This window comes from Dicentrarchus labrax, unplaced genomic scaffold, assembly GCF_905237075.1.
Source record: "Dicentrarchus labrax unplaced genomic scaffold, dlabrax2021, whole genome shotgun sequence".
NCBI classification, from domain to species: domain Eukaryota; kingdom Metazoa; phylum Chordata; class Actinopteri; family Moronidae; genus Dicentrarchus; species Dicentrarchus labrax.
This window is the reverse complement of record NW_026136710.1, coordinates 9,492,868-9,516,115: the sequence shown is the minus strand read 5'-3', so window position 1 is coordinate 9,516,115 and position 23,248 is coordinate 9,492,868. Positions and strand designations below refer to the sequence as shown.

Here is a 23,248-nt window from a genome sequence, read left to right as displayed (position 1 = left end):
AGAAAATAGTTAAATAGCAGTATGGACGGTGAGGAGAAAATTAAACCAGTTTAGGCAGGTTTGTACACCATCTGCCACCGGTGATACCGCCCACCCCGAAAAGCCTGTTTTAATGAACATTCATGCTTGGAGTTATTTCATACTGAAATGGATATATGTTTCACTGTTTTTTGAAAAAACTCCCTTTGTCTTTTTGGATTCTTACAAACGATTTTCTGCGATACAAAGTTGTTTGTTGGAATATTTAAGAGCAGAGGATGGAGCTTGACGTACTGAATTTAATAATAGTTGTTGTTATCGTAATTGTTTATTATAATGCATTTCATTGTCTTTGTTTAAGCTCCAAAACATTTTATGTCCAACGCTCTCCTAATGATCAGATGAAGCTGAAATCTGTCAGGCTTCTTTGTGCATACAGGATCCACTGCAGTGCTCTATTGCAGCATGTGTAAAGAATAGTGATAAGCTACCGTCTCAGTACACTGTTTTATCTTAAATGGCCTAGTCTGCCAGACATTCACGTAGAGCTGGTGTTGCTGTCTAGTCACATCTCTCCCCGTTCACTCTAAGAACTCCCTCCCCAGCAAGAAAAAACCCCCTGCAATTTGAGAAACATTTTGATATGATTGTAGTCTGATCAAAACCTTTATCCGAAGTGAGACATTAGATAGGGAAAGTGAAGGAAGAGTAACGAGAGAGTTATCTGTGGAGAAAAAATGCACTCATTAAAATGGCTCAGACAAGCTAGAGGACCACAACAAACAACAAAGCCCAGACAATCCTGTTGCAGAATGCTGATGAGGTTTACCGTGTGCCTCTCCCTTCTGTTCGCTCTCTCTTTCACCCTCTATCTCTTTGCTTCTCTTTCTTTCATACTATAGTTTCTTAACTGATGAAACTAAACATTTGTTATTTGTATTGTGTGCTTATTTTATGCACAATAACTTAGGATCACTTTATATCTTGAAACATAATACTAATCTGTGTTTACTATATCTATCTATCTATCTATCTATCTATCTATCTATCTATCTAGATAGATAGATAGAGTGGCTTTGCTGTATGTGTTTGTATTAGATATAGGTTTGAATTTTTGCAGTCAGTCCGATGCTAATATACTGTCATAATGTCAAAAGCAAACATGCAGTGCATGGACGGAATTTACTGTAGTTGCAAAATGCAGTATATATCAGAGAGGTGAGTCAGTGGTAATTAATCAAACACTGAAATGTACTGAGAAAGAGCAGCTACTACTGTCTTCCCCTGGTGACAGTGAAAGTTATACTTGAGGAATAGTTTTAGATATGAGACATAGCTGTAGAGAGAACAAAGGGGACGAAGTGTTCGGTTTGCTTATTTGACGTATCTGAAATGACTAGTATCAACTCTGACTAATGCATCTTTAATTTCGGGTGAGAATACTCAGTTTCATCATTTAAATGTTGGTTGAGACTGGATTTGCCATTTTTGTCTGCAGCCCACAGCACACTGCGTGATTTTGGAAAGTGCAGAAAAGTGGGTGTGAAGAGCAGGAAAGAGTTTGGGGGGTTTGGCAGGAAGAAGAACGCAGTGGACTGTTTTACCAAATGAGGCATCTTAAGACAGTTGTCTCCGCACGACTACAGTGTGCCTTTCTAAAGTGAACACTGGGTACTTATTTTAACCACTGGAGGGCGGAATGAGCCAAGGTCAATGAGATAAGTAGTGCACTAACGTACATGCAGTCTTTTGTGCTCAAATGCCTTCCACGCTTTCAAGATTTAAATGACAAACAGCATTTTGTCACCATGAACAGAGCAAGCATAGTGAGAAGACGACACTTGCTGTTTATTGTATCCCTTGTGCAGTGGTGTTATTTGGAAGAACAAAGCTGTGCAGAATGCTAAATTTCTCACAAAAGTCTGTTACTGCATAATGTAGACTCTGCATAATGTGTGTGGCTCTTAATTAATAGACTTAAGACAAAAGTTCCTACCACACAGCTATAGAGATTGTTCAAAATGTTGCGTGTCTTTTACTCTACATCATTCAGACTACAGTATTTCTCTGTCTAAATGTCTTTTGCCTCTATCTGTACCCCATCTTTTCTCCCTCTCAAAGCGGATGAGAAGACCTTGCCACCAGCACCCACTATGCTAATGCTATCCACGGAGGGACTACTCTGCCCATTTGCCCTGCTCAACCTCAACCTCAACCCTGGTGTTAAGCAACTGGTCTCAGCCCCCACTACCCTCACCTTGGAGGGGGAGAGACTGCCCAAGCCAGGTAAGAGAGCCAGTGAAGTCAAGATACAGTATTTTTTAGTCTAAAATGTTGTTTAGAGGGCTGCACAATTATTCATAGTCATCTTGAGAGAGCTGTCAGTCAAGAAAACATGTCGAAATACATCCCTCATTAAGCTTACCCTCATGCCTTAAAGGAACAAGACTAATTCTGCATAAAATTTTAGTTTTTAACTTAAATCTACCAATGAAGGTTGGAGGTCTTTTGCATAATCAAATAGGGCCTACAGAGTTTTGAGTTGTATTTCAGTAGTAGTGGTGATGAAAGCAGAAAGGTTTCAAGTTTTTGAGGGCAAAATGATATTTATAAATGCTTACAATGTTTTAGATTTTTTACTTTGTTGGAATTCTGTGAATTTTTTTAAATAATTCATAATTTGTTGTTCAGTCACTTTTCACTTTATGTGAAAAACACTGTAAAGTGTTTACTTTTCTATGAAACTATAAAACCAGTGTTTTTACTTAGCCAAACTCATTCAGAAAGAGGCTCAATAACATTTGTGCAAAGTCCTTTGCCGTCTGACAGAAATTTGGCTGTGAGCGTCTAACCATGAAAAATGGTTCTCTTCTCTCCTAAGGCTAATCAAGTTGCATCTAGAATTAGCAATCTTTGCTTAAAGACAAAACTTGCCTAGCATGTGATGAGATCAAATGACAGCAAATTTATTTTCTGTTCACAGGTTCTTCTGCCACCCAACTACCCAAAATTGCTGCCTCCATCCCATCTGCCCCAGCAACATTCTCAAACCTCGGTCTTACTCCAGCCCCTGCTGCCCCATTCAGCATGGTTCCCACAGCTCCTGTGTCGTCATCTTCATCGTCAGGTTTCACTTTCTCTGTCCCAACTACATGCGCCACCTCTGCCCCTTCAGCCTTCCCCCTGATGGGACCCACACCTTTTGGCTTAGGGTCCACGGGCTTCCCCTTTACCTCCAAACCTCCCTCCGTCACTCCCTCAGCACCTTCAGGGTTTACTTTCACCCCTTCCATCAAACCGTCACCAATGGCAGCTCCAGCGCCCCAGAACCTGGCTGCTCCATCACCACCAACAGTGAAACTGAATCTAAATGAGAGGTAAATCATTGTTTTTCACCAATCATTTGAGACATTGAAGTTCTTATACACATAATGTACACAAATACTCTTTCCCAAGATTTTCAACATTGGAGCCCCCAGCACCAACACCACAGTCTTCCTCATTAACTTCCTCGCTGGCCAAAACAGCTGTCTCAAATTCTGGTAGTTTGACCGCCCCTCCACTCTCAACCACTAAACCACCAGCTGTATTAGGTAGGAAAATCCTTGGTTCCTTGACTATTATACCTTGTGCTCATGCTTTGGCTTGTGATTTTAATATTGTTGGTTGTGTTGCAGCCCCAGTGCGTCCAGTTCAAACCAGCACACCACCCACAGTCATCCAGAAGCCTTCTCCTGCTGCCCAGGGCCGTGTCCAAACTCCACAGGTCCTGTCTGGTTTTGTTGATGTTTTGCTCTACAATATGCCAAAAGATAAACACATTATAATCCTAGAGAACCACTGAAGGGACAGAGCATTCAACCTCCCCTAGATTTCTAAGGATCATAAAAATATTCAGTAAGACAGTGTTGCTATTTATTTTTTATTCTACTCTGAAGTTTCATCATCTTAACCCCTTTTCATGCAACTTTGGCTTAATATTTTGTGTGGAGAATACTAAAGTTAAATAGATAAATATGCCCAAATATGCATGTTGGTGCACAGTTAGCTATACAGTGTGCTAAACAAAAGACTAAAAATATGAATGGATTAGCTGCAGTAATAAGTAAACTGGATTCACAAAACTGTCAAATTAGCAACATTTTTCCACACTGCATTAAGAAACAGTGTATCACAAGTAATTAAAAAACATTCAGTCCCCATAGGAAGTACACCACAGTAATTAATCTAGGAAACATCCAGTCCACGAGAGTAAAAGTAAAAAGGATACAATACATAATATCAACAGTTAGCCCATTGGTTAGCTTTGTAAGCAGTAAACTGATCACAGAAAAAGTAACAAATCCCAGAACAGCTGAACGATAAAAAGAGTACCCAATGACAATACTTCAACAAGGGCACTGGGGGAGAAAAATAGAAGACGCAATAATAATTTGGCCCCAGATCTAACAAAATGGTGGAATGTCAGTTGAATTGCAACTGCTATGGAACTGTGCTGGTAGTTGTTGCTACTAGCAACAGAATGTTAAACTGAAACCAACTGTTGGTGGCAGAAGGAAAGTGCAGTGTTATATTAGCATTAAAGTTAGATTACAGAAATTCTTGCGTTTTTATTTTATTTTTTTTGTCCAAACTTTAATATAGGTTGTGTGTATTTGTCGGTGACTGTTTCTTACTTTATCACTTCTCGTTGCAGGCAGCTGTTAGTGTGAAGGCCCTGGAGAAGCAGCTACAGCAAAAGAAAGACTCTGATCCCATTATGGCTGGTATACTGGAGGAGGTGAGACACATCATCCAGACCCCACTGGAGTACCTTTGTACCACTTTTAATTGGTGATGTTGTGAAAAATTGAGGGTCTCATAGCTCAAACCAAATGAAGCAAAATGCCAACTGGATGCTCATGACTAATACACCAGGTTTCTAGGTTTTACTTGTAAAATTGTATGATAACTCTTCAAGGCTAGTTATAACGCAAGTGTTTTCTAAGTGGAGTTTTACGCATCGCTGAATTAACACGGGTTGAACCACAAAAAGCAGTTACCATGTAGAAATGAACTTAGTTACTAAATATTTACATCCAGCTAACTGAGCTTTTCAGATTGGAGAATAAAATAAAAATACATATGGTGAAATATGGTCGACATATCTAGACGTTTAAATACATTTCATGAAAAACATAAGTATACCTCAGATTATAAACTTAAATATTGTCAGACTAAATGGCCGAATAACATCAATTAGGTTAGCTTAATCGGCTATTTCCCACTTACTCTTAAAGGGGAACTTCGTCAGATTATTACCCTAGTCTTGATCACTAGAGGTCACAGAGTACTGTCGATAGGAAAAACAACGACCAGAATTGGTTCTAGCAAACTGGAGATCCTGCAGCTAATGGCCAGAGCTCCCAGTTAGTTATAATACACTTCTTGGGGGTATATCCTAAAGAGTGCCCTTTGCTCCTCTTAACAGACACAAAATGCAATTAAAATGTCTGTGCCACATGATCAGGGCCCTTACGTGACAACAACATGCCTTTTCAACTCATACGTTGTGCAGAAACCGTACAAAACAGTACTGTCGCCTACCTGTTTTTCCACCGCTCACTTCACCGAAAGCCCAGAATAATCGATCACGGAGATAATGCCTTCACGACGAAAAAAAAAGTTTATTTCCCCCTCAAAAATGTCCATGTCTTCACACACTACTCTCCGATTTGAACACTTCCTGCAACAATTTCTTTTTCTGCGTTTACCTGCAACAAGTGAAATAACAGGTCAGTCTGATCCTGATCTGCAGAGATATTTGAGTCACACACAGACACACACACACACACACACACACACACACACAGACAGAGATTTCTTGCTTTATAGATAGATATATCAGATTGTTTTTTAAGTTTAATATATCCTTCGTGTTTGCAAGGTTAGCAACAGATTTACACATTTAAATACATATATACTGGAAATCAATATACATATATGCATTTCTAATAGCTAAGGTGTTAATGTCTTTCTTAGTGGCGCCACCCAATTTAGTTAATCACTATTATGAAACTTGCTAGTGTAGTAGTTACTAAGAATTTAGGAAGGACTACATAAAAACTCAATGAAGGATTTACAAATAACTAAGCATGTCTTTTACTCGTCTTTAGATTGCACACTTCCAGAAGGAGTTAGATGACCTTAAAGCACGAAGCGCAAGAGCAGACTTCAAGGTTGGCACCAATGATGAGATGAAGGAGTTGAGGAAGGAGTCGGAGGACCTTCATATTTTCACCCTGGAGATCAAGGAAACTACTGAGGTAAGACTATGATAGTCAGATAATGCTTGGGCTGACTGAATGCAATGGTCTTAACAAAATCACTGTCATAAATGTACAATGTTATGATAAACAAAAACACTATCATGTGTGCCATCTTCCCTACTTGTGACTAAGGGATACAATTATTATTATGGGATTGCTATTCTCTTTCAACCTTTTTCTTTTTTCTTTCTTTTTATGATTCACAGTCTCTCCATGGAGATATTGGTACACTAAAGACCACCTTGCTGGAGGGCTTTGCTGGGGCAGAAGAAGCCAAAGCCCAGAGTGAGCTGGGCAGAGACAGAAATTACAGACAGCTGCTGTACAAAAAACCTCTGGATCCACGCAGTGAGGAACAGCTCAAGGTGAAAAGCAGGAGAAAGATAAATTATGTTTGCATGAATGGATACTATCTCAAGCCTCTACATGAATCACCTGCATACTCATAGCATTTTGTCAATTCTTTTTAATTTTTTCCTTTTTATTCAGGAGATTCGCAGGCTGTACCAGTATGTTACATTTGCTGTGGAGGATGTCAATGATGTGTTGGATGTGGAATGGGAGAAACACCTGGAGAAGAAGAAAAAGCTGAAGTAAGCACTAAAGACCAGCTATGGGAGTATTTGATGCAGAAAATATTTGGTTTTAAGTATCATTTGAAATAATTATCTTCTTCGCAGACACATGGTTGTGCCAGGGCGTGAGGGTTTGTTCACCACACTGGCCAACAACCTGTACATTATCAACCAGCAGAAGAACAGATTGGACCAGTTGGTTAAGGAACTCACTTCACTGCGCCTCTACAACAAGACTGCTGCTCCAACTATAAACCCCAGTACTGCTACAGCACCAACATCTGGGTAGGAGCTGGCAAAGAAAGTGGATTAGAATGTGAAGAAACTATAAATGAGTATTACATTTTGTAGATTTTTTACTTTGTTTTGAGAAGGGAGACTGCCGAGTAGGTTTGGGAAATAGAGACTTCATATTTCAAGTTAACCTTGACTTAAATGGGCTACAAAATGAATCTAGAGCACTTTTTGAAAAATTAAATGGCGTAGCATAATAACTAACAATATAGTGACTGCAGTCCATAAATAAGACACTGATTGCACTCATTTCTTTCAGTGTAGCATCCTTTATAGGATATTAACATTAGTTTCTAATTTTGTGCATCGGTACAAATGGCTTTTAGAGAATGTTTTGTAGTTTGCAATTTGAACAACTTGTGTCTGTGTTTTATTACAGTTTGGAAAGCGAGCTTGAAAGCTTACGTGACACACTCCTGAAAGCCAGGCTGGACTCCAGCCCTCCTAAGGCCAAATCCAAATCTCCAGGTATCAATCTTCATATATTTGATAGGAAAAATAATAAAGGATATTATGTTTCTTAATTATATATGCTAACTATAGATGTTTCTCCAGCAGCCAAGATATCCCCAGTGAAACAGTCCCAGTTGCGAAATTTCCTCTCAAAGGGACAGATGCCTCCTGTCCGCTCTACTGCACCAGGTACACACATCCTGCTCAAACTAATTTAACAGGGATTGCTCTCATATATTAGGAGGTGGAAACCTATTGATTTTTCTTGTGTAAATTTGGTTTACTGACAAGAAATTTGTGGTTGCATGAAAGTTTACAAATGTAGTTTAGCTTTACCATAAACTCTCAAAGGGAATCCAATAATAGTCAAAAAGAGAAGGCCTACTCTTTTTGAACAACACTATTTAAGTAAATATTCTTCCCAACATTTAGACTGTTCTATTAATGTAAAGAGATTAAAAAAAAAAAAAAAAAAAAAAATCACCATCACCATGGCACAGATATACCACATGTAATGGTGATTTAAATGTTCTTCATCTATTCTCTTCCAGCCAACCTGTCTCGGTCAGCCTTCCTTTCACCTAAATACTATGAAGACTTGGATGATGTGAGCTCCACGTCCTCCCTGTCCCAGTCCCTGGAGCCTCACCCGGTTCACTTGGAGCTGGAGGAGGAGGAACTACAGCCAGAACCTGTTCCAGTGACTGTCATTCCTCAAGCATTGTCTACCCCCCGCCACCCCACAGTCGTGAGGACCCCTTCTATCCAGCCTGGCTTCGGGGCCATCCAGTCCACCCCTTTAACCAAAATCCACTCAGTACCGGGTATGGGCTTTGGACTTAGCCCAATTGCCAACCCTGGTGAGTGAATTGTATAAACTATTCGTCAAAGATGCAATGCTACATTCAGTTGTTTGGCATTCAAAGGCACAAGATCACTGCTTTTAAATGCCATATGAAACACAAAGTGCTAAACCCCAGTAGACATACTTTGTTTCATAAATGTTGCTCACTGTATTGATATTTCAGTTCCTACCAATAAAATCAACCTCAGCGGGGCTGATAGCACTGCTCTTGCCACAAAGACAGTAAAACATGGAGCCCCACCAACTGAGAGGACCATCCCTGTCACCGTCCCGGCACAGCAGGCTGCGGGCACTGCAGCTCTACGCAGACAGATGGCCAATCAGAAGACAGGTAGGAAGAAGTCACCAGCCTTTGACTGCAATTGAAAATAATTATTTATTTGTTTACTTTTAAATGGTAGTGAAGATGTGTTAAGTTGTTATGGGCAACACTGTGTATAAGAAGCTGGTTATAATATTGTATTGCCATACCCACTGTAATTCACCAGGGGGAGACACAGACTTCCAGACCAAATAATGTGAAACAGGTAGCCTTTTGTCCCAGCTCAGCACCCCTTCATATTCGAGACTTGCATACTAAACTGATAGTTTAAGTATAATTCAAACCAGGCTCAAATCACTATGGAAACATTCAATTCATTTAAATACACCTGTCTGGTATGTTCCTTTTTTAATATAAACATTGGTGTGTATTTACATCTCTGTGTGTGAATTGCTCACGTATGCGTTGGTGTGTGTTCCAGCTGTTGTCAGTACTTCCTTGACAGAGTCAACTTTGAAGACTGTTCCTCAGGTGGTCAATGTCCAGGAGCTCAAGGACAAAGGGCCTCCTGTGCCAGTTCCCAGTATAATCAGGTAAAAACCAAAAATGATGTAGAAACCTTTTTTTTGAGTTAATTATGTTATGAAATTCCTGTTGTAAGACCTTTTTCCAGGGGGGGGAAGAGAGAGAGAGGGAGAGAGAGAGATTTGTGTAATCTGCCTCAGAAAACATATAATGGCAGACACAGTATGCATTCAGCACACCTTTCTCATCATTTTTTTTTATTTTTTATGAATTGATACATTTGGTGCAGAATTGTGAAAATGGTGTACAATAATTTGACAACAAGTAACGTTAACCTTTAGAAGGAATACGTCCAAGGGTTTTATGGTGTATGTAGTTTTCTGCTCTGGATATGGCTTTATTCCATGGTATTGATATCACTAAGCCTAATGTAATTTCTAAGCAATACAGAAAACTGGTACTTAGTCAGGCACTGGAAGGGTAGTAGGATTATACTATTTCATTGTATTATTTGCAGAATAGCTATAACAATTCTGCAATATTTTTGTTTGTAGGCACTGACTGATTACACATTTTCACTGTTAGCCCCTTTGTCAATAGATTTGCTTTGGTTTTCATGCAATTCACTTTGAATATGAATGGAGACCTTTTGGTACAGGTCACATTTTAATTTACCTGGCAGATGAAGCTATTTAGCATTTTGCCATTTCCCATTTTATACACTTTCTCATTGGTGTTAATAGATTTTTTAATTATTTTTTGTCTTATATATCTAATGGATGGATAGATAGATAGATAGATAGATAGATAGATAGATAGATTAAACATATTTATGGAATTACATCATGCCTGCACCCACTTGGATCTATTTCTGATACAATGAGTAGACAGTCTGTCACTATAACTCCTCCAGGGGTCCAGTGTTTGTTTTGAGTGTGTCTCCTCTGTATAGATTTATCAGGTCACTGACTAATCTTAGCCAATGCACACGACTGGCAGAGGCCAGCTGCCTTTAAGGATGTTTTACATTTGCATCCCAGCATGTTTTTTTCAAGCATTACATCTCTATATTCTTATTTCCTTCCCTTTTTTAAACCTCATTTATGTTAATGTCTTGTGTATGATTACGTCTATGCCATATACAGTCCATTCTGTTAAGTTTTACAGCTATGATCTGTATTTTATTGTTGTGGCTCTACTCCAGCACACTGGATTTTGAATGAAACAATGACTATGATGTTTAAAAACCAGTATGCTGGAGAATTGGGGGAAAAAAATTGTCTCTTTTCATATCATTATCATCTTCACTTCCTGTTCCTCATGTCTTTTATTAGGCTCTTTATTCCCTCCATGATTCACACACTCTTGTTATGCCCCTTCCTGCCTCCTACACCTTACTCTTTCTGCCTCACTGGACTGTGCTCCAGTTTTGTGCTTGATATTTCGTCAGGCCATCCCTCCTTGGGGCTTTTCCCAAATAAAGCCTGCTCACAATAACAAACCAGAAAAGCAAGGCATTGTGAGAGTAAGATGATTACGAAAGTGGGCTTTTCCCAGATTCCACACTAACATACTCTTTATCACTGTCAAATGGTCACAGTGCAGACATTTCTTCAAACGATTCCCAGCTCGATACAGATAACCAATTTGTATATTTTCTTTTTCGCAAACAAAATCTTAAAATGTTCAAAAATGTATGCTGCTTATCCAGCCCTACACAAAGAAAATATTTGGTAGCAGGATGCCTGCATGGACACCTAATTTTATTAAACATGAACCCCTCATTCACTAAAATGTGACATGTTTGTTATATTTGTTTGTGTAGATGGATTAAAAACACTCTCCTCTCCCTCTTCTTCTCTCTTTCCCAGTTCATCAGTACCAGATCAAGCAGGTCAAGTCTTTGCAGTTTCTTCCAACCAGGCCAAACGAGTACGTACCATATCTGTCCATCACTCCAAGCTCTCATCTTTTCATTTATTTGTTCATCCACACAGCTATGTCTCTATATAACTATCACTTAAGTGACATGTTATCCTTTTAAATAGTTTGCAAAATGCATTTTTAATTGCTCACAACTCACATGCATGAAAAGAAAAAAAAGAAGAAAGAATGTCTGCCATGTCAAAATAGATAAATCTATATAATTTCTTTGCCCCATCAGATACACCCAACCAAATAGTCTACGCTTAAAAAACACCTGATCTGCTTCTCTGATAAACAGATTCATTAGTTTAGAGAAATATGAAAACATGGCATTCTGAGATTTCCAATAGAGTTGCAATGGTGGTTCTTAAAATCAAGCAAATTCAGTGTTCGTGTCCCTCTCTTCGTAACTTTAAAGAACATTCAACTTGCGGAAATTCACAGAATGCTGACAGCTTTGCGTGTGGAGACGAACCATTAACTGCATGGGTGAGAAATGTCCCAGCTCCCTCCTATGTTGATGTAATAAATTGCAGTTGGGTGACAGGGGAACTCCTCACCCAAACCTTCGTCACTGTTCAGGCCCAAGTTCATTTTATTGGGACTGACCTGAACATACTGATCTCCAGCCACGTGTGTGTACACACATTTTTTTCTCTACCACTGCGTTAAGATTACAGTTTACTGCACCTGCACTGTAACCGCTAGCAGTGTTTTCAAAGGAAGCTTCATAATGATTTCTTTTGTAATACACATAATAAATGTATAGTGTTTTTCTCTATTAAGGCTTTGCATAATTGAGTTGTAATAGCCGCTGCCTATTTAAAACTGTCCGTGCAGAATCCTGCCTTAGGTATCCAGAAGATGTCCTCTGAAAGTACAACCACCACACAGGGAAGCTTCGTGTTTGGTAAGCACTGGTTATGTATACTTGCATAAATACGTTTTGTACCAGATTTGGTTACACATAAACAAAATGGCAGTGCAGAACATTGCTTATGAATCTTGACCATATCCAAATCCTGACATTTTATCTTGACACTTTTTTTTTTTTTTGTCCTTCAGGTCAGTCACCCAAAGCAGATGTTTCTGTGCCTTCTGGTAGCTCAGCAGAGCAAATTACCAGCAAAGGGTTTTCCTTTGCATCAGGGTGAGTAAACTTATGAAAATGAAAGAACCATTCTGTATATTATGGTTAAAATAAAATCATAATCCCTCTCTTTTCCTATAAAAGCTTGAAACATTTTTGATGAGTCATCCTGTACTTGGGGGTGTATACATCAATTTATTTGTCCATTCAAATGTAATTTGGGGCAACCAACCAACAACACATCCCATCATATAAAAAAGCATAATTGGCTTTTGGGTCTTTGGAGCTATTGGTCGTGTACTTGTGTAAGAGTGTGGTTGAGGTCTATTTTATTAATTTCTCCCTCTGCCCCCAACTCATAATCTAACAACGCTCCGAGATTTGTCACATTACAGAATCTTAAGATGCTCTCACTGTTGTTTCATTTTGACTTGACTGTTCTTTTGCAGGTCTTCAGGCTTCAGTTTTGCTTCAGTTACACAGGGAGCTGGAATATCACAAGGTAAAAACAATAGAGCAGCTTGGTATCAGATTGGCGGAGGATGTTGTCAAACATACACACCTTTGTGATATTCTGATATGTTCTTTGTCCTTATATTTCTCCAGTGAAGGATGTGAATAAATTCGCCTTTGGTGGAAATGGCAAGATGATGTTTGGCCAGACTGGAGAGGATTCATTCTCCACTGCTCTTGACTCTGGGTCTCCCACCCTTCCTCCAAACACATCAGGAGACAAGCTCACCTCCACCACGACTGCCCTTAGGTTAGAGCCACAGCCCCCTAAGACTGTTGGAGGAGAAACTCTTGGCATTTTCTCTGGACTACGTGTGGGCCCAGGAGAAGAAGCTAAAGATTCATCCATTAAACCTGCTGCTGCTTCATTTGGCTTTGGGGAAACTGGACTTGGTATGGGCAAAGGAGCAGCACAGTTTAGCTTTGGTGCAATACTCCAAAAGTCTGCAGAAGATTCTACAGGAGCAGACTTGTCCAAGGGTGCAGTGTCGGGCAGTTTGTTCAAGCCTCCTGAATCAAATCCCAAGCCAGCCGTTTCTGTTCCCCAATCTAGCTCAATTGCCCCAACATTACCTACATCTTTCAGTAGTCTTCTCGGAGCTTCTTCAGACTCATCAGAGGAACCAAAGGTGCCCCCACAACCTTCTGAACCCACACCGCCTCCTGAAAAAGAACATGCTACTGAACCACGTGTAGAGAGCACCACTCCTCTAGCAATACCTGAGCCCGCAGCGGATTCTGCCGCCACAGAAACCACAGCAGCCACAGTTACCCCACCAATATACACACCTCCTTTGGCAACAGCTGCCCCTACCCCAGACCCTCCCACCTCAATCACCGCCCCAACTGAAGCAAACCCTGCAACACCAGCCAGTGCGGCTCCTACATTTAATCTCACCCCAGACAGCACCACCACCCCTGTTCCTGCACCCACTTCAGCTGCTGCCACCCCTGCTGTAGTACCTGTCTCTCAGGTAGCTCCAGCAGCATTCCAGGTGCCCAGTTCTGACAAACCAGGTTCCATTTTTACTCAGCCTGCCCTTGCAGTAACAGACAGTAGTTCCCTTGGAGTTACACCAGTTATCAGCACAGCTGTGCCTGCAGCCACCACTCCCACCCATACTGTTGCTAACACTACTACTACTGCCGCTAGTGTGTTTGGGCAACCTGCTGCACCTCCAGCGTCCTCAGCTCCTTCAGCCCCCGCAGCCCCCACAGCCCCCGCAGCCCCAGTATCAACTACATTTGGCTCAGCTGGGTTTGGTACATCAACTGGAACTGGTTTTGGCAAGTCCGTATTTGGCCAGGTGAGTGGCTTTGGCCAGCCTGCCGGCAACACTGGAACAGCCAGTAGCTTCTCTTTTGGCCAGTCAACATTTGGAGCAACTTCTAACAGTGCGACTACTGGAGGAGGACTTTTTGGTGCTTCTACTCCTAGCAATGCCAGTTCCTTCTCTTTCGGCACAAGCAGTGCCAACACAGCCAGCAGCACTGGCTCAGGGCTGTTTGGGCAAAGCACAGCACCAGCATTTGGCCAGAGCTCTGGATTTGGGCAAGGGACTGTGTTTGGGAGTAATACCACCACATCCTCATCTACAGGTTTCAGCTTTGGACAACCAGCAGGTGAGTGGGAGTCTGCACTTGATTTCTTACTGGTCACTGGTAAAATACAGTAAGACTTTGTGGCTGATGGTTTAATTTCTTTCCACTGAGTAATTAAATCTGACAGTAGTAGTATAGCAAGTGTGTTTCAAAGATTAGGGATGTCCCCCGAAGTGTTTTTTGGCCCATATCTGAGTCCTTTAATACTGCGTACCTGGGTTTCTTGATCCAAATACTTGAAGTTCTGGTTCAAATATACAAAGTTTATGAGCTTACATCTTTGTGTGGTATGAATAAAAGTTTAACTGGGAGAATTTGATACCTGAACATGATCCACTAGAAGGAAGATGTATCACTCAGCTGGATTTGTTAGAACTACAGAAATACTCAGTCCACTCTCCATTCTACGCTGGTGTCACAGAACAGAGCTTCTTCCCTCACAAAAGACACCAGCTTTCAGAGAACAAGCACTGCATATCAGATAATTGCAATGACCTACCGCTGCCGTCATTTCACCCGGCTGTAAGCACCACCGACTATGAATGAGAAATTGCTACCTGAATGTTTTGTACACTGCTCTTTGCTAATTGTAATTCCTAGTGAATCTGCGTTATGTCAACCCTAATCTCAAATCTGTCACTCAGATACACCCCTTTTTCCCATTCACACATTCTTAGTTCTCAGTCACATATGCAGCAAAAGGCTTGCACTGTAGGCTGTGGTAAAGGACAACAGCACTGCAACACTAGCAGGCTGAGGTAGACAAAACACAGAAGAAAGAATCTTATTTTTATTTAGCCCATACTGATCCATTAAAATATGCCTGGTCACTACATAGTTTAAATTACGAAAGCTTGAATAATTACCTCCTAACCGCCTGATCAGATCTGTACTTTGTAAATCTCACAACATCAGTGTTTTTCATCATGAAAAGAGTTCTTAAGAATGTGGTTGACAGTTTTGAAAACTTTTGCCAAAACTTGCCGTAGTGCTTTTCTTTTCAATTTCAGAAGTCCACCAGAGATGATGTTGTCACTCAAAGTGGTGTTATTTTTTCTAATTAGAACGACACAGCTACAAACAATTGAGTCGTGTCTGACAGTGTTTAAGCAAATGAATCCCCTGAATTGTAGTATGGCAGTGGAAAGTAAAGGAGGCTGTATGACAATATCAACTCTTTCAGCTGACCAGCTTGCACAAATTGTGTTGATTGAAGTCAAATGTGACAAGCCATCATCTTGATGATGTGCATCGCCAAACTTAAGTCAGTTGGTGTTGTGTCTGAGTAGGGCAGGGTGGCATGAGGGGAGTTGTCCCATTCCCAGAGATTCTTTAAATTCCCAATGCAATGCAGTATGAATGTGTGTCTCTGTGGACAGCTGATGTTAATGTACAGCTCAGCAGTTAGATGCAGCTTGTCACTCCTGTCTACAGAGTTTAAAGGGGTTTCGAGTTTCCAGTCAGCTCATTCTGTTTTATTACACTTGGGTAAGAAAGGGAAGATATATATTGGTGACAAGGAAATGTATGTGGCATCAACGGCTACACAACATCTAGTAGTGCAGATTTAATAAAGACAGTCTCAGTCTTAACTGTATTTTTCCTTTTGTCTCATTACAGCTTTTGGCTGCTCTTCTGCCACATCTGTGTTTGGCCAACAATCTAGCACTGGGAGTTTATTTGGACAGGTATTATCCATTGATTTTTTTAAAATCTTGATTGATAGAGCACCCCATGAATCACATTGTCTGAAAATGTTTAAAAATGTCAAAATTTTTCTGGATCTCTTGCAGCAACAGCCATCATCTGGTGGGAGTCTGTTTGGTTCAAATTCAGCCAATACAGCAGGCTCAGCTGCAGGTGGAGGGTTCTTTAGTGGCCTGGGAGGTAAACCAAGTGAAGACGCTGCCAATAAGAACCCATTTGGCACCCCTGCTGCCACCGGAGGGTTTGGCCAGCCTGCTCAGACAGGTAAACTAATACAATCTATACAAAAAAATAATCAAGATTGTTGAGATATTTTTATTTTTATTCTAACATCTTTTCACATATTGTTGAGTGTTATACCTTTACCATACTGGAAGCCAAATGGAAACACAAAGCAAAAGTACTGGGAACAAACTCCCATGTTACTGTTTTTGAAAGATACATGTATCTGCCTTTTTCTCCTCTAGGTGCCAACAGTCTGTTTGGGAGTAGTGGTGCAAAGGCCTTTGGTTTTGGACAGGCCTCCTTTGGCGAGCAGAAACCTAGTGGGACCTTCAGCACTGGTGCAGGGAGTGTCGCATCCCAGGGATTTGGCTCTTTCTCTACACCGACAAAACAAGGTACAGCCTTCACCATATGGCTTTTTATGCTAAAAGTACTTAGTCTTCACTCTTTAACCTTTAACCTTGAGATTCTCTCATCCACTGCTTCCTGTACTTTATTAGTTGTTTTACACACATTTTCAGACCAGACTTGTTTCCATGTACTGTTCATACTTCCTTAGGGTAAGGATTCATTTTCTTAATTAGAATTGTGCAAGGGCCCTAGCAAATGTAAATACTGCTGTTATTAGGGAATTTTTGCATTTTGTAATCCCATGCTTACACACATTCCCCTGATAAGGCTCGTATTAGTGATGTTCGATATTCTCTGTTCTTTCATTTTTCGGGGTCTGGCTTAGGGCCTCTGCTTTAGTGATGTGTGAGGTTCGGTGATAGTGGCATTGCTGTGATAGAAACTCTGTGCACATATACTACTAGATAGATAGATAGATAGATAGATAGATAGATAATCACATTTTACACAGCAGCCAACTCTTGACATTGCTTTCTCCTTTATCAGCTGAGCTACAGCAAGTGTCCTTATCTCCTCCCCCCAGCAGAGCAGAAAGTGAGGTAGTCAGGCTCTGTTATTTACCTGCCGGAATACTGCTGATGCAATGTTACCTCTCAACACTGCTAAGTCACACTGCGATGAGTCAAAGATGGGATGTATTTATTTCATTATCAGATCCATATTGGATGCAAAAAAAGTTTTAGATTGTCTGTTTAAGCTACATTATTTCAGAAGTGTCATTTTATATCGGTGATCTATGTCTTGGATAATCAGTATTCAAGAGAGCTGCAATATTATAGGTAAAATAATGTAGATTTGTCATGCATGGTTAGATATGTACCAATTTTCTGCTACAATTTGATTTTCTCTACAACAGTTGAGAGCGTGTGAAGACAGCTGAATATAAGCCTAATCTGACATCCTTGTTGATTTGTTATGCCATGCTTTGGAAAACCAGAGTTACTGTTTGTCAGATAACCCACGAGTTTAAGTGTCAAGTCACGTAGTTCATTTGGGCTATGGTCTCACTGCTTTGGAATTGCTTCACTTTATTTAGAAGAGAACAGACATGCCAGTTTGTATTTGTGTCAGTCAATACAGCTGATTCTGTTCTCAACTTCAAAAATAAAAAGTGACACCACTATTTAGATGTTTCACATGGTCTAAACTGCTTACTCTGCTCCTATACACTCAAGCTCCAAGACTTAGAGTATTTACTAGATTAACAAGTTAGAGTGGATCAAGTGCCGTTGAAATTAGGTTTAGAGCAAGTTTAAGTATAAAGAATGAACTTAATTCCTTTACAAATAAAAGTGAGTTTTCAAGATGTAAATTGAGCCTCTTTCTTTTTATTTCTTTTTTTTATTCTTGCAGTAAGTGGTTTTAGCTGTAGCTGTAGCAGTCATCCAAACTATCCCTTAGCTCCACTGGGATATTGGTACCACTCAGCACACTAATGCCCTATCACTGGCCCACGTACAGGGAATGTAATCTTGTTACATTAGCTCAATCAATTATTTACTGGTGCATGCTGGTAGCCAGGCTGTAATTTCAGTACACCCTTTCTCCCTCTGCACTGCTACCTCTTAGGCTTTGAGTTGGAGTGAAGTATTCATACAGTCATTTGGCTGTCACAGTGTGTTGTTCCAGAACAATAATGTATTGTACACAAGAAGCCACAATATAGTAACTGTATTCACCATTCTCACAAGACATTTTCTTGTGAGAAACAATAGGGGAAAATATTTATATTAGATTAATATTAGAAATGATTAGCATATTCATTTTTAAATATATTTTTTTGTTATTTCTCTTTAGTTAGTGTCAGCCCTGGCTTAGACCATGTAAAATATGTGTGTAGTCATATACATTGTACCTGAATATCTGTTCAGCCCAGGAACCCCTGTGAGAAGAAAAATACCCTCCATGTAGGGGAAATAAAATAAAAATAAACGCGATCCATGCTTCAAAAGAAACCGCATCCGGACTGACCTTTTTTGTCTTCTCTTTGTAGAAACAGTGCTGTAACTCCCTGTTTATGTTCTGCTGCTTTCTGTTACAAAACTATTTTCCCCTCTACAGGTGGTTTTGGCAGTGCTCCAGTGTTTGGGAGTCCCCCTTCCTTTGGTAGTTCCCCAGCATTTGGTGGTGGAGCATCATTCGGCTCAAATGCCTCCTTCAGCGGCAACATGGTTCCCTCAGCCGGTAAAGTGTTCGGAGAGGGAACGGCGGCTTCCAGCATGGGAGGATTTGGGTAAGAATGCTTTTTATATTCTGTGAAAGGTTTGAATAAAATACTATAAACATTATACAAATGGCTTTTTAAGAATATATACATCGATATATTAGAGACAATATTGCACAGGCATTGAGTAATATATGCAGATTTTTAGCACATTTCTATTTAAAATGTGTCACTTTCCTGTCTTGTCAGTTTTTGCAATCCTGTTATGACCTCAGATGTTTAATCCAGGGGAGAGGAGAGTAACAATTAAAGAATGAACCCAGAATAAAAGAAACACACAAAACAGAATTCTATGTATAAACTAAAGGGATTTTTATTAACAATATAAATGAATACTTACAAATGAAAAGTTCAAACTGAAAACTACTTTCTTAAAAAAGTAGAAAGCAATGTTTGGACAAAATAACTCACTTCACAGGCAAAGCTATTAATTAAACAAATAACAAAACTATAAAATATAAAACATGATCACCGTCCCTCTGAAGGAGGATTAAAAACAGTAAAACACGGGTTAGGAACAACACAACACACAGCTCTAAACTGTCCCACTGGCCCCGTCTGCTTGCTGCTCTCCTGTTTATAAAGCCGGCTGGTCTCTTGAACAAATCGACTGCCACTGTGCCTGACCAGTCACTACAGCACGGAGGGGAGGGCGGTACCTGGAGCAGGCATATATACAGAGAACAGGGCAGCAAAACAAAAAACACTAACCACTATACTCGTAACAGACCCTTACTTGTGTAGTACAAAACTGGAGTGGCTATAGCAAAAAGGTGCTGCACTGGGGGACAATGGCAGCCGGCGGGCCAGTGTTGACTCTTTATATGTTGAAATTATCATAAAAATATTAAATTAACTTAAATGCAACCCATATAGTGTAATAAGTAGTGTCCTGCTAATTTTTTAGGAATTAGCTTAGTTTACGGACTAGTTTACATTTTAGGAACGCCCTCTGGTGGACCACCAGGCAAACTACTTCAAATTTGAACAGGTCATTACAGTTAGAACTTTTAATTTTCCCCAATTTTGTATAAAAGGTGACAACCTTAATGTACAAGTGCATCTGTTTTTTGTTGTCTTGGTTTAAATTAATGGCATTCAAGGCTAAATCCGCAAATGTTTTTATGTGGCACAACTTTGTAGTAAACTAAGTAGTGTTTATTTTTGGTTGTTACTTTGGTGTAGTCACTCAACATTTGAGAATGTCAGTGTCACCAGGCCTTTGTGTAATACCCAGGCGGGAGAGGAGCAGCAGGATTTTGCCTGCAGCGTGGAGCAGTTTTTTGGGAATCGGAACATCTGTGATCTCTCTCGCTCAGAACATCCATCACAAAAGCATAAAACAAAGTTGTTAAACGCTCGATTAACGTCATAGTAAAGATGTGATAAAAATAAACCTAATGTAAACCAAGTTTTGGAGACTGCACTGAGACCAACGGAGGCTACTTTCACACTATTGAATCCACTGTTGTCACAAATTTTCTTAGTCTCACAGGAGATTTATATTTAAAAAAAAATTATCATTTCACTGTAATCATTTCTCCAGTTTCATCAACCGTCTGTGTCCACAATGTGCATGTGTTTTGTTACAGTGAGCATGGCTATGAGCCCAAAACTATGGAGCCCTGTGCAGGACTAGATTATTCTCCACAGATAATCTCACTGCTAACGGCAGATTAAACTGGCCTGCTCTCTCTCTCTCTCGCTCTCGCTCTCTCTCTCTGTCTGTGTCTCTCTCCGTGTTTTGCTTATTCTCCCTCGGGAGTCAATGGGCGTGGGTCCTCTCGAAAGGGATTACTGTTTAAACCCCCATCTCTCAATCCTCACAAACACCATCTGACACCTTCTGCTTTGCAAGCATGTTTACAAAGAATATATATACACCATAGTCATTTCTCTTTCTTATCTCCCTTTTTCCCTGCTTTGAATTATTCACTCATTTTGTCTCAGTGTCAGATATTTATTTTTAATTTAGCGACGTGGTGTTTTTTTGTTTCTCTATACCATATCACATTGTCTGCGTCTCCTTCCATTTTCAGGTTTGCCTCACCTCCCAGCGGCCCATCCTTTGGTGCTCTAGCCAATCAGAACCCTCCATCATTTGGGGCCTTGGCCCAGCAGGGCACTGGGTTTGGAAGTCAGGCCAGCAGCTTCTCCGGGTTTGGACAACAGCCACAGGCAGGAGGTGAGACTACAACTTTAGCAGCCTTTTCTTTTTGTTTTTTTCTTTTCTCCCCGTTCATCACTCACATCATTATTGTTATAGTCATATGTTTGTTCTTGGTGAGGATGGCCCTTTTTCTTTCAATGTTTTTGGTGGTTGATGAACTTTGGAAGCTTTGAAATGCAGACGTAGATTGTTTAATTCCATTTTTATTTCATTTAATTATGTAATGAAATATAATTGCTGAGTAGGTTTTTTATTTTATCCCCAAAATGAATAATCAGAACAGCAAATGGTCGTCATACAACATTCTTAAAACCAAACATTTACTTGTATCAGTGCAGTGACAGGAGGTGTTACTCTGCAGAGACGATATGCCGGCATGCCTTTGAGTTTGCATGCATGACCCAAATTTGTTAGCAGATCAGGGATCTCGTCATCTTCCTCCCACTTATTTTTGGGTGATTTTCCTCTCTTTTGTCTCCTTAACTTGTTCAGCTTTGTTGTTAGTCAAATACATACTGTACCTCAGATTGTCCAATTACCCCTTTCATCCATTCACCTTTCTAAATCTTCTCTGCCTCTGTGTTTTATAGTCCTGGGTGGCAAAGCTTTGCCTGTGGCACGTACACATCTCATATTTATACACACTGACAGTCATGATGTTTTATTTCACCCCATTAATCACTGTATTTCCTTTTTGTAGGATTCTCTGGAAACACCTTCGGCTCTACAAACCAGTAAGTGTGGTCAACACATTTACTTTTAATTGGTGTGTGTGTGTGTGTGTGTGTGTGTGTGTGTGTGTGTGTGTGTGTGTGTGTGTGTGTGTGTGTGTGTGTGTGTGAGTGTGAGTGAACCAGTGAGTAGACAGACCAACATTCTCCCTGGCAGCAATGTATTGTGCCTGTGGTGCTTGAACTCTGCTGAGGCGAACATCTTTCTTCCATAACACGGCTCCCCTTAGAACCTGTTCAGATTTAATACCTCCTCATCTACCCTCATTTATTTCTCTTTCCTCTTTATTCATTTAGAGTCAGATTGAGCTTTATTGCTATTCTGCTGCATTGAAATTCAAGCATTTATTTCTGTTTTGGCAGTTTCCACCTTGAATTAAAAAAAAAAGAATAATACATCACATTTAAAAAGCTGATGGAATTCATAATACAATAAATACGGTACAATGCTGCACATACACATCATTCTGACCCCCTGTGTAAAGTCGCTGTCCCTGAAATGGGCGGTGCATGATTGAACACTCTAGTAGCGCTTCCTTACTAATTGCCCCCTTGCGATTTAAATTTTCATTCCCATCATACTGTCTCTCCTTTTTCTGTCTCTCATCCCTCAATCCCGCTTCCTACCTCTCCTCCTCTTATGCTGCTTCCCCCCCCCCCGTTTGCTGCTGTGTGTCACATGGCAGCCAGTGTTCCCTGGGGTGTGTTCCAGTGGAATGCACTCTGAAGTGTGCAGGAGTGTGTGGAGACGAGGCTTAGCCTATTGGACACGTTCACATGCTGTTAATAATCCTTCTCTCTCATTCTTTTTTTAGTTTGTCTTTTTGTGTCTTCCCTCTACAGTACATTCAGCTTTCCGCTCATTGTGTTGCTTTGCTAACCTGTACATGTTTTTTTGGATTGCAGCGACATTGAAATAGTGGTCGCTTGTTTTCCTGCAGATATGCAGTGTAAGCCTATGTAATTTTTTACTGAAACTCAAAATTTCAAAAATCGCTGTCCTTTTTTAGCACCGATTCACCAAAGCATCAAAATTAGACAACAGATTAACAGAAGTCACCGTCCCGTCGGAAACCAACTGTGGTCAACCATGTTGAATCCTGAACTGGTTTATTTTTGTGAAAAAAATTTCATTTACGGTGATATTTGATAAATTACACAAGACATGAAAAAACAATTAAATATTTATTTTGTGTGTGTATGTGTTTCTGTTTATTTTAAAATGAAGCTGTTTGTGCTCTTTAACCACTTAAAATTTCCAATTTCCTCTCATCATCTCCTTAAAAAACCCAGTTACATTCAAACCCAGTATTCAGTGTTCATAACAAAACCATCACACCAAATGGAAAGTTGTACAAGTCTTGTGGTAACACTACAACTACAAGTGC

The 23,248-nt window shown here is 40.2% G+C and overlaps 1 protein-coding gene across 4 annotated transcripts in view; it reads left to right on the top strand.

The window, feature by feature from the left end:
• The window catches only part of nup214 (nucleoporin 214), a 34,790-nt gene that overhangs the window by 4,955 nt on the left and 6,587 nt on the right, over positions 1-23,248 (top strand). For 2 of the 4 annotated variants that reach the window (XM_051411593.1, XM_051411594.1), the window contains exons 11-35: positions 2,101-2,265; positions 2,963-3,356; positions 3,436-3,572; positions 3,657-3,745; positions 4,676-4,759; positions 6,135-6,284; positions 6,494-6,652; positions 6,777-6,880; positions 6,968-7,147; positions 7,536-7,624; positions 7,712-7,798; positions 8,161-8,469; positions 8,638-8,805; positions 9,218-9,329; positions 11,133-11,193; positions 12,028-12,097; positions 12,253-12,337; positions 12,727-12,779; positions 12,884-14,413; positions 16,013-16,080; positions 16,186-16,363; positions 16,567-16,719; positions 18,797-18,968; positions 20,999-21,144; positions 21,830-21,863. In XM_051411593.1, the coding sequence (XP_051267553.1) occupies positions 2,101-2,265; positions 2,963-3,356; positions 3,436-3,572; positions 3,657-3,745; positions 4,676-4,759; positions 6,135-6,284; positions 6,494-6,652; positions 6,777-6,880; positions 6,968-7,147; positions 7,536-7,624; positions 7,712-7,798; positions 8,161-8,469; positions 8,638-8,805; positions 9,218-9,329; positions 11,133-11,193; positions 12,028-12,097; positions 12,253-12,337; positions 12,727-12,779; positions 12,884-14,413; positions 16,013-16,080; positions 16,186-16,363; positions 16,567-16,719; positions 18,797-18,968; positions 20,999-21,144; positions 21,830-21,863 (4,777 nt within the window). Of the gene's footprint in view, positions 1-2,100; positions 2,266-2,962; positions 3,357-3,435; positions 3,573-3,656; positions 3,746-4,675; positions 4,760-6,134; positions 6,285-6,493; positions 6,653-6,776; positions 6,881-6,967; positions 7,148-7,535; positions 7,625-7,711; positions 7,799-8,160; positions 8,470-8,637; positions 8,806-9,217; positions 9,330-11,132; positions 11,194-12,027; positions 12,098-12,252; positions 12,338-12,726; positions 12,780-12,883; positions 14,414-16,012; positions 16,081-16,185; positions 16,364-16,566; positions 16,720-18,796; positions 18,969-20,998; positions 21,145-21,829; positions 21,864-22,870; positions 23,060-23,248 lie in introns of those variants that run through there. The other 2 variants (XM_051411596.1, XM_051411595.1) reach the window with 2 other exon arrangements.